The sequence below is a fragment of the Ovis aries genome, chromosome 12, assembly GCF_016772045.2.
Source record: "Ovis aries strain OAR_USU_Benz2616 breed Rambouillet chromosome 12, ARS-UI_Ramb_v3.0, whole genome shotgun sequence".
NCBI lineage: Eukaryota > Metazoa > Chordata > Mammalia > Artiodactyla > Bovidae > Ovis > Ovis aries.
The window spans coordinates 6,080,099-6,094,563 of NC_056065.1; the positions used below are offsets into that span (position 1 = coordinate 6,080,099).

General features: G+C 37.3%; 1 protein-coding gene and 1 non-coding gene across 6 annotated transcripts in view; one reads left to right on the plus strand and one right to left on the minus strand.

The window, feature by feature from the left end:
* Window positions 1–14,465, plus strand: part of KCNT2 (potassium sodium-activated channel subfamily T member 2) — a 445,611-nt gene that overhangs the window by 150,248 nt on the left and 280,898 nt on the right. For all 5 annotated transcript variants that reach the window (XM_060396308.1, XM_060396309.1, XM_027976255.2 and 2 more), the window contains 2 exons: window positions 5,559–5,607; window positions 8,482–8,541. In XM_060396308.1, the coding sequence (XP_060252291.1) occupies window positions 5,559–5,607; window positions 8,482–8,541 (109 nt within the window). The remainder of the gene's footprint in view (window positions 1–5,558; window positions 5,608–8,481; window positions 8,542–14,465) is intronic.
* Window positions 4,797–4,869, minus strand: TRNAR-GCG (transfer RNA arginine (anticodon GCG)). Its single transcript has one exon. It is a non-coding gene; the product is annotated as a tRNA-Arg (tRNA).

Consider the following 14,465-nt stretch of genomic DNA (forward strand, 5'->3'; position numbering starts at 1 on the left):
ATAGGCCTAGTTAAATCATATAAATAATATTTATATGATATTATTAATATAATAAATAAATAATATTTATTTTTATTTATATATTATATGGTGATGGTAGTTTAGTTACTAAGTCATGTTTGACTCTTTACAACCTGCTGTAACCCGCCATGCTCCTCTGTGTATGGGATTTCCCAGGCAAGAATGCTGGAGTGGGTTGCCATTTCCTTCTCCAGGCGAGCTTCCTGACCAAGAGATCAAACCCACGTTTTCTTCATTGGCAGGTGGATGCTTTACCACTGAGTCACCTGGAAAGCCCATAATGTGTTACACGTATATAATATTATTTATATAATAATAAATTAATAAATTAAAATAGCCAAATAATATAAATTTTATTTTTATTTACTTTTAAACATATGTGTTTGTTTATTTGGCTGCACTGGGTCTTAACTGTGGCATGTGTAGACCTAGTTCCCCAACCAAGGATTGAATCCCAGCTCCCCTGCATTGGGAGCAGAGTCTTAGCACCTGGACTACCAGGGAAGTCCCAAAGGTTGTTTTTATGTTCGTTCTTGTTATTATGTTCTTATAGTTTTAAAAAGTGAAATCTGTTTTATTCTTCTGATTGTACAAATGATTCATGATTATTGCAATAGAAATACTTAGGGTGAGGAAAAGGAAGTAAACATTACCTAACATCTTAATACCTACAAAAAAGTATTTTTAGTATTTTGACTGCCAATCTTCTGTAAATTGTATCAATACACACATACAGGTACCATAGTCATATTGATACAATTAGGATAATGTTATATACGTCACTTTTTATCAATGACTTTTTTTTTCTTGTTGACGGCCTTTTTGCTGTTGTTGATGATGAGCAAGTTAATTTAAATCTCTTGTTGGTTAGGTAGATTCCAGTTACTATTCTGCCATATGTAATACTGCAATTGATATTTCTCTGCAAGTCTATCCTCTGAGTGCCTTTTTGTCAATAGGATTGAAGCTCATTTGGAATTAGAGGCTAGCTGCTAGTTTCAGTTTCACCTCTCATTCATTTTGGTAGTTTTCGAGGAACATGCAGATCAGATCCCACATTCTTTTTTCATGATAAATCTATTTTATGAAGAGAGTTTGGGTACTACCTTTTTTCTAGAATGTGTACATTTTCCTCCTGTGTATTTAATTTAATTTAATGCCTGGTAAGTGGATGTAAAAGACAACTTTCCACTGGCGATGTCACTTCACATTCAAATTTACATATTAGAGTTTTGTAGAAATGTTTTTTTAAGGACTATGAAACTTATTCCACATGACACTGTCTTGTACTAAAAATGTTTTCTTCAAAAGCTTATTTAAATTTAAGTACTCTGATATTTCAAGACCTATTAAAACATGTCAGATCAAAGAAAATGTCATTAATTAGATAACTAGCTTTTAGTAAATCTGTATTCACTACCAATTTCCTTTTGAAAATGCTCTCAAACTTATGATTAGCAATTTATTTTATGACTTTATAATTTGTTATGCTTTCAAATTTATTTTATGAATTTCCTATTTCCTTATTTTGTAGTTTATAGCATATCATTTCTATGTACCTCTATATGATACATTCCTCTTCGTTCCTGCGTACTTTGTTTTGGCTTCATTTTTCAAGTGTTACTGAGAACATAATAAGGTGTGTTCTGGAAAGGAGAGTGGTGCTGAGTTCATCATCCACATTTTGCCTTTCCTGGCTCCATCCATCTGTCTGTATTGAATGCCTAGACTACTGTACTTGGGAAGACATTAGTACCATCAGTTCAGTTCAGTTCAGTTGCTCAGTCATGTCTGACTCTTTGCGACCCCATGAATCGCAACACACCAGGCCTCCTTGTCCATCACCACCTCCCGGAGTTCACTCAGACTCACGTCCATCGAGTCAGTGATGCCATCCAGCCATCTCATCCTCTGTTGTCCCCTTCTCCTCCTGCCCCTAATCCCTCCCAGCATCAGAGTCTTTTCCAATGAGTCAACTCTTCACATGAGGTGACCAAAGTACTGGAACTTCAGCTTTAGCATCAATCCTTCCAAAGAAATCCCAGGGCTGATCTCCTTCAGAATGGACTGGTTGGATCTCCTTGCAGTCCAAGGGACTCTCAAGAGTCTTCTCCAACACCACAGTTCAAAAGCATCAATTCTTCGGCGCTCAGCTTTCTTCACAGTCCAACTCTTACATCCATACATGACCACTGGAAAAACCATAGCTTTGATTAGACAGACCTTTGTTGGCAAAGTAATGTCTCTGCTTTTGAATATGCTATCTAGGTTGGTCATAACTTTCCTTCCAAGGAGTAAGCGTCTTTTAATTTCATGGCTGCAGTCACCATCTACAGTGCTTTTGGAGCCCTCCCAAAAATAAAGTCTGACACTGTTTCCACTGTTTCCCCATCTATTTCCCATGAAGTGATGGGACCAGATGCCATGATCTTCATTTTCTGAATGTTCAGCTTTAAGCCAACTTTTTCACTCTCCCATAATGGTGAGTAAAAGAGATATACTCCATCTTACGGAACTTGCAGTTCAGTGAGGATACAAGTATTAAAGAGGTACATTTACAAACAAATTTAAGGTTACTCCTGAGATGAGTGGAGGCAGAGGTATAGTGAGTGACATGGCCTAAGAGATTCCTTGGCTGCATTGATCAAGGGGAAGTTTCCAGAAAGGTTTTCCTGAGAGAAAGATGAGCTGAGAGATCTCTGATGAGGGAAGAACATGTGAAAAGGGCTGCAATAGGAAGCAGTGTGTCACAGTTGACTAAGTCTAAGAGAGCCAGGGTCGGAGTTTTGGTCTTTATCTTAACAAAATAAAGTGCCAGTGTTCAGTGGGGTGATGTGATATGGCATGCATTTAGAAGGAATCTGTGTAGTTGAAATTTGGAGAAAAAATATAGAAAGCAAAAGGAAGTGTAGAGTCCAGGTTTTGGCTTTTACAAGAGCACAATTGCAAGAAAATGATCATTTATATTAAGGTGGTTCTGGCTATAGATATGAAGAGAAGTAGATACATTTTACAAATATTTGGTGGAAAGAATTAGAAGGTTTGGTGACTCATGTATTCAGTATTTATAGATAGAGGGCAGGAAAGCACCTAAGATGATGCCCAAGTCTTTGGCTAACCAAACACAATGAAATTTAGTGCCACTTACTGAGATGTGATGGAGAAGGCAATGGCACCCCAATCCAGTACTCCTGCCTGGAAAATCCCATGGACGGAGGAGCCTGGAAGGCTGCAGTCTATGGGATTGCTGAGGGTTGGACACGACTGAGCGACTTCACTTTCACTTTTCACTTTCATGCATTGGAGAAGGAAATGGTAACCCACTCCAGTGTTCTTGCCTGGAGAATCCCAGGGAAGCCTGGTGGGCTGCCATCTCTGGGGTCACACAGAGTCGGACACAACTGAGATGTGAAAGGCCAAGAAGACCTATTTTGGTGGGAAATGGTACAGGTTTGGTTTGGAGCAAAAGAAGTCAGTCATCCAGATAATGTTATATTCTGGAATCACAAAGAATAATATACTAGGCGGTGGTTGTTATTCAGTTGCTAAGCCACGTCTGACTCTGCAACCCTGTGGACTACAGCACACCAGGCTTTCCTGTGCCTAATTATCTTCCAGAGTTTGCTCAAATTCATGTCCATTGAGTTAATGATGCCATCCAATTATCTCATCCTCTGTTGTCCCCTTCTCCTCCTGCCCTCAGTCTCTTCCAGCATCATGTTCTTTTTCGATGAGTCAGCTCTTTGTATCAGTTGGCCAAAGTATTGAAGCTTCAGTATCAGCCCTTCCAATGAATATTCAGGGTTGATTTCCTTTAGGATCTACTGGTTTGATCTTATAGTCCAAGGGACTCTCAAGAGTCTTCTCCAGCACCACGGTTTGAAAGCATCAATTCTTCAGCACTTTAACCTTTTTTATGGTCTAACTTTCACATCCATGCATGACTACTGGGAAAACCATAGGTTTGCCTATATGAACCTTTGTCAGAAAAGTGATGTCTCTGCTTTTTAATTCGCTATCTAGGTTTCATAGCTTTACTTCCAAAGAGCAAGTGAATATACTAGGTATTTTCTTTGAATAATCTTCTAAATTTTGCAGTTCTTTTTTAAACAAGGAATTTTTAAGAGTTTATTGCTCTTTGTGTTTGTTTAACATATTACCCAAAATAAAATGATTCAAAGATTTAAAAATACATACTCTGTTTTGGGATTCCTCGAATACTTTATCACTATAGTGAGTGGGCTTAGTTCTGTTTGTAGTTTTTTTGTTTGCATTTTTTGGGCAATGTAGTATAGCTATTTTCATCTTTTCCTGAGTAGAGTATGTTGCTGGGAATGACTAGTATTTGAATCAGCTGCACATTAAATGATGTAGATAGGGATGAAATATAAACAGTGAAAAATTCTAACTAGTTGGACATTAGAATATATGATGTTCTTTGCAGACTATAAACAGTTTTTAGCATCAAAGATAATAGTACTTTTAAGACACATTTAAAGACAATTACTCCTTGTTCTGCATAATGTTTTATGCTAACCTCAGTCACAGTTTTTTTTGTGTGGTATATTAAATATTTCATTAAATATTAATACAAATCTAAATATTAATGTGCTTTACAATCTGAAAGTGTTAGCATTAGTTAGACTGAGTGAAGTTACTCAGTCATGTCTGACTCTTTGTGACCCCATGAACTGCAGCCTACCAGGGTCCCTTGTCCATGGGATTTTCCAGGCAAGAATACTGGAGTGGGTTACCATTTGCTTCTCCAGAGTATCTTCCCAACCCAGGGATCGAACTCTGGGTCTCCTGCATCGCAGGCAGATGCTTTACCATCTGAGCCACCAGGGAAGCCCAAATATTAATGTGCTTTACAATCTGAAAGTGTTAGTCGCTCCAGTCATGTCCAACTCTTTGTGACCCGTGGACTGTAGCCCCCCCCACCCCGCCCCAGTCTCCTCTGTCCCTGGGATTTCCCAGACATAGATACTGGAGTGGGCTGCCATTCTCTTCTCTAGGGATCTTCCTGATCCAGAGATCAAACGTGGGTCTCCTGCATTACAAGTGAATTCTTTACAGTCTGAGCCACCCCTTCAACCTGAGTTACTGACTTTATTCTGGTTATTTCTACTGTTGAATTTGTACTGCCAAAATATTGCTTAAAAATAATAAAATGCTAGAGTTTATTGAAAGCATTTAAGTGACTTTTCAGTGGAGTATTGATTAGCAAATGGTTTGGAGTTTTTGTCCTCTGGCATTTTCACTCTTTAAATAAGAGTCTTTTCTTTTGATTAGTATGAGACCGAAAACAAAATAAAAAAGAGTTTTTTCCCTGAAATAGAAATGAATATTACCAAAAAGAAAATTAAATCAATATTAAGGTTTTTTCCCCTAATTTTAATTTTGATGTTAATATATTGTCTCTATTTTATTTTCTCTTTATGTTAACAACATTTAAATATGTTTAGCTTTTATCAACATTTGAAAATGAATGTTTTTTTCACTTGGAAAAATCTAATGTCTTATCATTCTTTTTATAGGTCTCATATCTTTTGGGTGAACAGAAGTCTACCTTTATGGGGCTTACAGGTTATGTACAATTTTGTTTTATTCCTATATATCTAGATGTACTCATATTTTACAGAGCAGTACTACTGGGGAGAAAATTATTGATATTAAAAATAAACAATTAAAATTGTTTATTGTTTAATTAACCTTAATGCACATCTTGAAGTTTTTATTTCTTTATGTTAACCTGAGCCTTGAATTCTACCTGTTGAGAATTTCCTCATGGTCAGGATTAGACTTCAGAAAGCTTGAGTAAAACAGTGTTTGAAATTGCAACACATTCTCCCAACTAATTTATGTGTTCCTAAATTCTTAAGTTACATCCATGTGTGAAAAATTAGTCAAAAGTCCTTAACCATGTTTGCCTTTTTACCTTATGTTCTCAATATCAGGGTCATGGTGGAATCTTGATAAATAGTTGTTAAATGAATAAACAAATGAACCAATAGCTCTTATTACCAATGGGAAGAGCTTGGTCCCTTAGTAGATAATTTTGCAAATAAAACAAAAAGTATGCTCTGGCATTGAAAGGCTCCTGAAGAAGGAGTAAGGAAATGTGAAGAGAACAGTGCTTCTGAATTACATATTTGGTGTGTTTCCTCGAGTCCTGTGTGTTGTTCTTTGTTCCTTTTTCTGTTGAATTTCATGGCTAGCAAACTTTTTACAGCTTCACATCTCCTCTACTCCTCTTTCCTTCAGATGCTTTTTAGTTTCTGTTAATTTTCAAAAGCAAAAATTATTCAAAGAGTAGAGTCCCTAAGATTAAAAGCATTAGAGATTGGAAGATGGTTGAGTCTGGAAGGAATGGAAAGACTCTAAGCCTCACTGTTTATAAGCAAACATTAAAACACTTTAAAATCAAATGTTTGGTTTGTCACTTAACATCAGGGTGATTCTGAGATCTGTACATTTTGTATGCAACTATGAATTATTTTGATTATGTGTACATTGTGTTTATTACTATGAAATCAAGTTTTTACTGTGTTTGCATATTTCCTATTTTATAAGTTGTGTTTTATGTTTTTTTAGTGAATCTTATAGTAGTGTCATTAACTTACAAATAACTTTTCAAATATTTCAGTTTTAGTAAAAATGCAGTTTTTTAATCTCTGAGTTAGATTCCTATATTATCCATCAGTGAGGTGGATACTTGTAAAGTAAGTTAGTATTTTTCTGAATAATTATATATGGCCTTGAAATATATTTTGATCATTCAAATTTTTACTTAATAGTGATATCTTTAAATAAGAACGTTCATTTTTCAACAAGATTTTGAGTAATTCATCCTGAAAATGGTTTCAAGGTCACCTAACAATGTGTACCTTTAGAATAGTACACTTGAGTTAGAAAATTTGCGGGGAAAATCTAAAAAGTTAAACTTTTCTATTTTAATAATGTCTGACTACTGTATGCACTTCTGGACTTATTTTACTTATATTGTGATGCATTCATATGTTTTTAAATTATCCTTATGTTTTAATACTCACCTATATCAAAATTTTCGTTAAAACAGGAGTCAGAATCTAAAACTCTAGGGCATCTGCTTTTCTCAGACAGGTGACTTAACCCTCACAAATCTATGAACAAATATATTGTTATCTTAAATACTTCATGTTGATGCTTGCTTAGTACTCCTCTCTCCCAAAGTGCTTAGCCTCTTTAACATAAGACAATTTGGATGTCCTTTCTGTTGGAGCCACTGTTCTTTGGGAGTTGAGCTGAGGAAATTGTATGCAGAGTAGAGATGAGAGAGAAAGGCGGGAACTTGTCTAGGGCAGGGCAGGATGCCCAAGTCTGCTGCAGAAGGGGGGTTGTTTATGAAGTCTGTTCAGACGGAATCTGCAAGTATCTTGGACCGTTTGCTTTAATGATCAAGGATGTTACTGTTTACCTTTGTTTGAGGTGGATGATAGGATGCAAATACCCTCTAACTCCAAGCTTGTATTATTTGATTTTCTGTAGGGAACTGCCATTTTTGGTAGGTGAACTGAGAGGGAGGCTGTGTGGCTGGTTTTATGGTGGAGCAGTCATATGATAAACAAAATCTAGTCTTTACATATTATTCAAATTCCAGTCATCTGACTATTCTAATCCCACACTTACGTTTGTGGTAATAAATTTTAAAAGACTTACTGAGGAGTATTAGACATTATAAAAACTAAACTGTAGTGGTCAGGACAGCCTGCTCCCTACCACTTGTATATAGAAGTTAAGAATGTCACACAGCACCTCTGTTGCTGAAACTCGGTCTCTGTTCACCAGAGTCAAATAGAAACACAGAGACAGAATTTCGGGTGAAGTAGAAAAGAGTAGCTTTAATCGCTTTGCCAGGCAAAGGGGGCCACAGTGGGCTAATGCCTTGAAGACTGCATGACCCCAGTGAGGAGTTTTATAGTGTTCAAGAAGCAGGGTAGGATCAGCTCGTGGACAATTCTTGGATTGGTTGGCATCAAGGTGAAGTTTTGAGAAAATGATCAACCTTCTGCTTTCAACTAGTCTAGGTTCTATGTTCTTGTGGTTGGCAGTTTTCATCTGGACAGGGAGTCTGCTTCCTGTAAAAACAGTCAGGCTTTTATCTGTATCTTTCAGGGAACTGGAATTTCAGTGATATGTGCCAGAATTATAGTCTAAATTGTTACCAGTTCTTTAGCGCAACAGCTTTTCCTTATTTCTGTATCTTCATATTTCCCAATCATTAACTCTTGAGTCACCATTTTACTTCAAAAGACAAGGACACGAGGCCTTGTATATGGTGTCAATCCCTATATCATATATGATATATATACATACTCATATATGCACACACATACACAGGCATATATTGATAAATTGATAGTATATTCAGAATATATATTTTTGTTGCATCTTCTCATTAAGGTATAATTTATATTTTAGGTTTTAGTGGCACTGATAAGTCTCTTTGAAACAATACTGCTTGGTTATCTCAGTTATAAGGTAAGTTGTTTTATTTAGAAATTTTCTGCCAGTGGAACACACTACTAGCATTTACCCAGTATTTGTCTACTTATAATTCACACTCTGGGGCTAAAGCAAGATCTTCTTAAACCCCTTTAATTATTTTGGGCCTCTCCAGTAAGTAATAAAAAGCTGTTTTAATATAGTAATGTTTTCCTTGGTGGCTTAAACACACTTCACTAATTCCTCTGGTCTAATTTACCCAGTATATGCATGCTTATATTAGGCAAGTGAATGGAATTGTTTGGCTTTTTATTGTTCTCAACCTCTTCTCCTGATCTGTACAGAAAACACTGAGGGAGAAAAGTGTGTCTGTTAGGAATTATTAAAATGAATTCCCTTCATTTTTGGCAAAGCTTTGCTTGGCTAACCCAATTTAACAAATGTTTATTGAGCTCTTATTTGATGAAGAGCACCACACTGTGAATTGTTTGTTTGTTTGTTTGTTTTTCTTTTCTCAATGAGATTACAATCCAGAAATGGGGGTAGGCAGGAGAAGATTATACAGGCAATAATAACACAAGGTAGAATAATAAGTATATCCCATGAGATGCAAATAAATTTCAGTGGGGGTTCCTCAGTTCAGTTCAGTCACTCAGTCATGTCTATCTCTTTACAAACACATGGATTGCAGCAAACCAGACTTCCCTGTCCATCACCAGCTCCCAGAGCTTACTCAAACTCATGTCCATTGAGTCAGTGATGAAAACCAGCCATCTCATCCTTTGTCATCCCCTTCTTCTCCTGCCCTCAATCCTTCCCAGCATCAGGGTCTTTTCAAATGAGTCAGCTCTTCGCATCAGGTGGCCAAAGTATTGGAGTTTCAGCTTCACCATCAGTCCTTCCAATGAGTATTCAGGGCTGATTTCCTTTAGGATGGACTGGTTTCGTCTCCTTGCAGTCCAAGGGACTCTAAAGAGCCTTCTCCAACACCACAGTTCCAAAGCATCAATTCTTCAGTGCTCAGCTTTCTTTATAGTTCCACTCTCACATCCATACATAACTACTGGACAAATTATAGCTTTGACTAGATGGACTTTTGTTGGCAAAGTAATGTCTCTGCTTTTGAATGTGCTGTCTAGGTTGGCCATAGCTTTTCTTCCAAGGAGTAAGCGTCTTTTAATTTCATGGCTGCAGTCACCATCTGCAGTGATTTTCACGTCCAAGAAAATAAAGTCACTGTTTTCATTGTTTCCCCATCTATTTGCCATGAAATGATGAGACCAGATGCCATGATCTTCGTTTTTTGAATGTTAAGTTTTAAGCCAACTTTTTCACTCTTCTCTTTCACTTTCATCAAGAGGCTTTTAGTTCCTCTTCACTTTCTGCCATAAGGGTGGTGTCATCTGCATATCTGAGGTTATTGATATTTCTCCCAGCAATGTTGATTCCAGCTTGTGCTTCATCCAGCCTGGCATTTCATGTGATGTACACTGCATATAAATTAAATAAGCAGGGTGGAAATATACAGCCTTGATGTACTCCTTTCCTGATTTGGAACCAGTCTGTTGTTCATGTCCGGTTCTGAGGGTTTCTTCCTGACCTGCATACAGATTTCTCAGGAGATAGGTCGGGTAGTCTGGGATTTCCATCTCTTTAAGAATTTTTCAGTTTGTTTTGATCCACATAGTCAAAGGCTTTGGCGTCAGTAAAGCAGAAGTAGATGTTTTTCTGGAACTCTCTTGCTTTTTTGATGATACAATGGATGTTGACAATTTGATCTCTGGTTCCTCTGCCTTTGATTAGTGCAAAGAAATATATGAAAATATTAGAATGGGAAAGACTAGAAATCTCTTCAAAAAAATTGGAGATACCAAGGGAACGTTCATGTAAAGATGGGCTCAATAAAGGACAGAAATGGTATTGACATAACGGAAGCAGAAGACATTAAGAAGAGGTGGCAAGAATACACAGAAGAATTGTACAAAAAAGATCTTGACGACCCAGATAATCACAATAGTGTGATCACTCACCTAGAGCCAGACATCCTGGAATGGAAAGTTAAGTGGGCCTTAGAAAGCATCATTACGAACAAAGCTAGTGGAAGTGATGGAATTCCAGTTGAGCTGTTTCAAATCCTAAAAGAGAATGCTATGAGAGTGCTGCACTCAATATGCCAACAAATTTGGAAAATAGTAGTGGCCACAGGACTGGAAGAGGTCAGTTTTCATTCCAATCTCAAAGAAAGGCAATGCCAAAAAATGTTCAAACTACTGCAGAATTGCACTCATCTCGCACACTAGCAAAGTAATGCTCAAAATTCTCCAAGCCATGCTTCAACAGTACATGAACCATGAACTTCCATATATTAAAGCTAGATTTAGAAAAGGCAGAGGAACCAGAGAGAGAGGTTATATCATGGGATGAAAAGACCTATTAAGCAGAGTCCTTGAACCAGTGATTTCACTAAAGTAAGATCATAATTTCACTAAAAAAAAAAAAAGGCAGAACAACAGGGATTTGTAGAATTAGCAAAGGCATAAAATAAGAATTATGCATATAAAACTGGAAGAATGAATTAATATTTAGGCTTGGCCAGCATATGGTGTGTTTGGGAAAATGTTGTTGGGATAAGTTTGCTACAGTATTGTGAGGGCCTTGTAGAGAAACCTAGAATGGGAAGTTGGTACAGGATGTTGAACATGAGTTCTATCATTGTAACTAAGTCTAGGAGTATTAGTTCGGAACATCTGTGCAAGCAGAAGTCAAAGAGCCAGTCCGCTGAAGTCCATATGCTCTGCTAAGACACAACTGCAGTAGGAAAGGAAAAGTGGGAGTGAGGTTTTGGCCAGGTGAGAGGAATAAACTCATTCAGTGCAGGAAAAGTCATGAAAGTAGAAACTGAAGAAATCATCAACAGATTGGTTGAGATAGAAGAAGAAAACAAAATGTGAAAGATCATTTTAAGATTTCCTAAAGCCAAATGACAGTACAAGGCAGTAAACCCAAGAAAAATTACATGGAGGAAAAAATCAGATTGGGGTCAGGATAGATGGAATAATGGAAATTGTTTCAGGAATGATGAATTTGAGGTATTTTTGGACAAATAGATGTGATATGCAGACAACTGAAAAGGAAGATCCGGGACTCGCAAAAGAGATTTATTAAGCTTTGGCAGTCATTTCCAGTGAGATGATGAAGAAAGCAGGCAAGTCCAGTAAGGATGGGATAGTAACCAATGGAGAAGAGACGCCCCATGTTAATGGAGATGCTTATGTTGTGGGTCTTGAAAGAATAGAGCAATGAGGGCAGACAGAGGAATAAGTGAGAAGGGTGGAAAGTCTTCCGAATGGTTGTCATAATCTTCGCTGATTTCCAGTTCACAGTTATTGCATGCACCATATCAAACAGCACAATCAAGGTTCTCTTTTGAGGGGATTCTTATCTAGCATATAAATTTCTCATTTCATAACGTAAAGTCTTAAAAGTAACATTCTGTTGAATGCTTTTTAAATCTTTTCAAACTCACCTTTTCCCCCTGGTTTCCTTTATAAAATTCTTGTATGTGCCACCTAAAGAACATAATACCAGTGCCTAATTAGGTAAAATGAATGAATTAGAAAATATAGAAAGAAAAGAATGCTTGGTTTCCAAATAAACACAGATGGATTGATTTACTGATTATGAGGAAAATACAATATTAGGAATGACTAAGAAAAAAATATTAGATGAAAGATATGAATGATGGCAGGTTTAGCAAGAAGCTTGAGAAAAGCAATTGGGTTTACAGTTTAGGAGATCATTTGTTAGTCACCCTTAAAAGACCAGTTTCAACGGAGTACAATTGAGAGTAAAACTTTCAGATGAAGATTGTTGATTGATCAGTACAGAAGTTCACTAAAAGTAGTAGAATGAGATGGAAGATTGCTTCGTGATGGTAAAAATCTGCATCATTTAAAATGAGCTGGTAGAAGGGACAGGAAAAATGATGGATGAAGCAAGATTTATAAAAAGTAAGAATAAGCTAGGTTAGGAAGTTGAGGATTACTAATTAGCTTTGGATACATCCTGTTCTTTTCTGAGAACACTGAAGATGGAAAATGGTGCCTGAAAGAATATTTTGAAGTTGGAGGAGATATGCTGGAAAATTTTGCATATATGTAGCCACTCAACCCTAACTTACCTAGAAAGTACTAGCTTAGTGACATACGGTTTAGAAGGAGATGTGGAGGAGGGCTCTTTAGATGATTTATTAGTGAATCTCTTCATCAAAATAGCTACCTCATAAATATGTTGTTGTTAAGTTGCTAAGTTGGGTCAGACTCTTTTGCAATCCCATGGGCTGTATCCATCAGGCTCCTCTGTCTATGGGATTTCCCAGGGAGAAATACTGAAGCAAGTTGCCATTTCCTTTTCCAGGGGATCTTCCTGATCCAGAGATCAAACCCACGTCTCCTGCATTGGCAGGCAGATTTTTTACTGCTGAACCACCGGGGAAGCCCATAAATATGTACTGATTGACAAATCTGGATTTTGGAAACCTAGGAGAAGGAAAACAATCAAGTAAATTAATATCCAAGGTGTTATCTTCTAAAGGCCCTTAGTATGCATGTGATAAATGTCAAATGTAATATACAGAAAGTGATGTACTGAAAAATAAGGGTGTGGGTGTTTTTCTCTAATTTAATGAAATATTTTCCACTGTAACAAGAGTATCTACAAATACATACACTGGTCAAAATATTAATTTGCATTTGTATTTGTTCCAAATTCTAACTAAAACAATATGAAATTAACTTTGAGGCTTTAAATGCTAGTAGTCATTTAACAAGCACAGACTCAAGATGGAATTATAGTTTCCCCTTGTGATTTTATGGTGCTGACCTTTGTAATCAATTAATTCCTGCCATTTATAAAATGAGAGCAAAGATTATAAGACCTAGTGGGGTGCCATTGCATTCTCTGAGTAGATAGAGCTAGATGATGTATAATATTTTCATTCTGACCTTCATAGACATTAACGTCTAGGTCATGGTGGTTGAGTCTTGTGTGTTACAACACGAAGGCTAACAAGGGCTTATGTGACATGGGGAGGATCTCTTTTCTTTTCATTGTTGTCTTTTAGTCATTAAGCCATGTCCAACTCTTTTGAGACCCCATGGACTGTAGTCAACCAGGCTCCTCTGCCCATGGAATTCTCCAGATAAGAGTACTGGAGTAGGTTGCCATTTCCTCCTCCAGGGGAATCTTCATAGGCCAGGGATCAAACCCAAGTCTCCTGCATTGTGGGCATATTCTTTACCATCTGAGCCACTGGGGAATCCCTTTTCCTTTCATATATTCAGTCAAATTTGTGAACTCTTAAGACTCTTTCAATAAGCTGTTGGATACACTGTTGGAATGAATAAGTGATAACTATTTATAGCACATATATTAGATAAATCCATATAGCAGAACTGCAAATGAGGTCCTTCTCTCAAATTCGGCTTTTAAGAAAATTATAGACAGATATGAAGAAATGGATATTGCATTAGGAGTGAAATCCGTTTCTTCTATTGCTGTTTGATAGTTCTAGTTCTGAATATAAAATCTACATATAATTTTCTCTTATTGGTTTATGAAGTGAAGTGAAGTGAAGTTGCTCAGTCGTGTCCAACTCTTTGCGACCCCATGGACTGTAGCCCACCAGGCTCCTCCATCCATGGGGTTCTCCAGGCAAGAGTATTGGAGTGGGTTGCCATTTCCTTCTCCAGGGGATCTTCCCAACCCAGGGATCGAACCCACGTCTCCCACATTGCAGGCAGATGCTTTAACCTCTCAGCCACCAGGGAAGCCCAAAGTGAACAGTAAAAGAGACAATACTGGAAACCACTGCCAATGACAAATTCAAAATGATGTCTCTCCCCACACTGCAGTGGCGACCAGGTTGTCGTCTTATTCAGTAGGGCAGAGAAGGGGAAAAG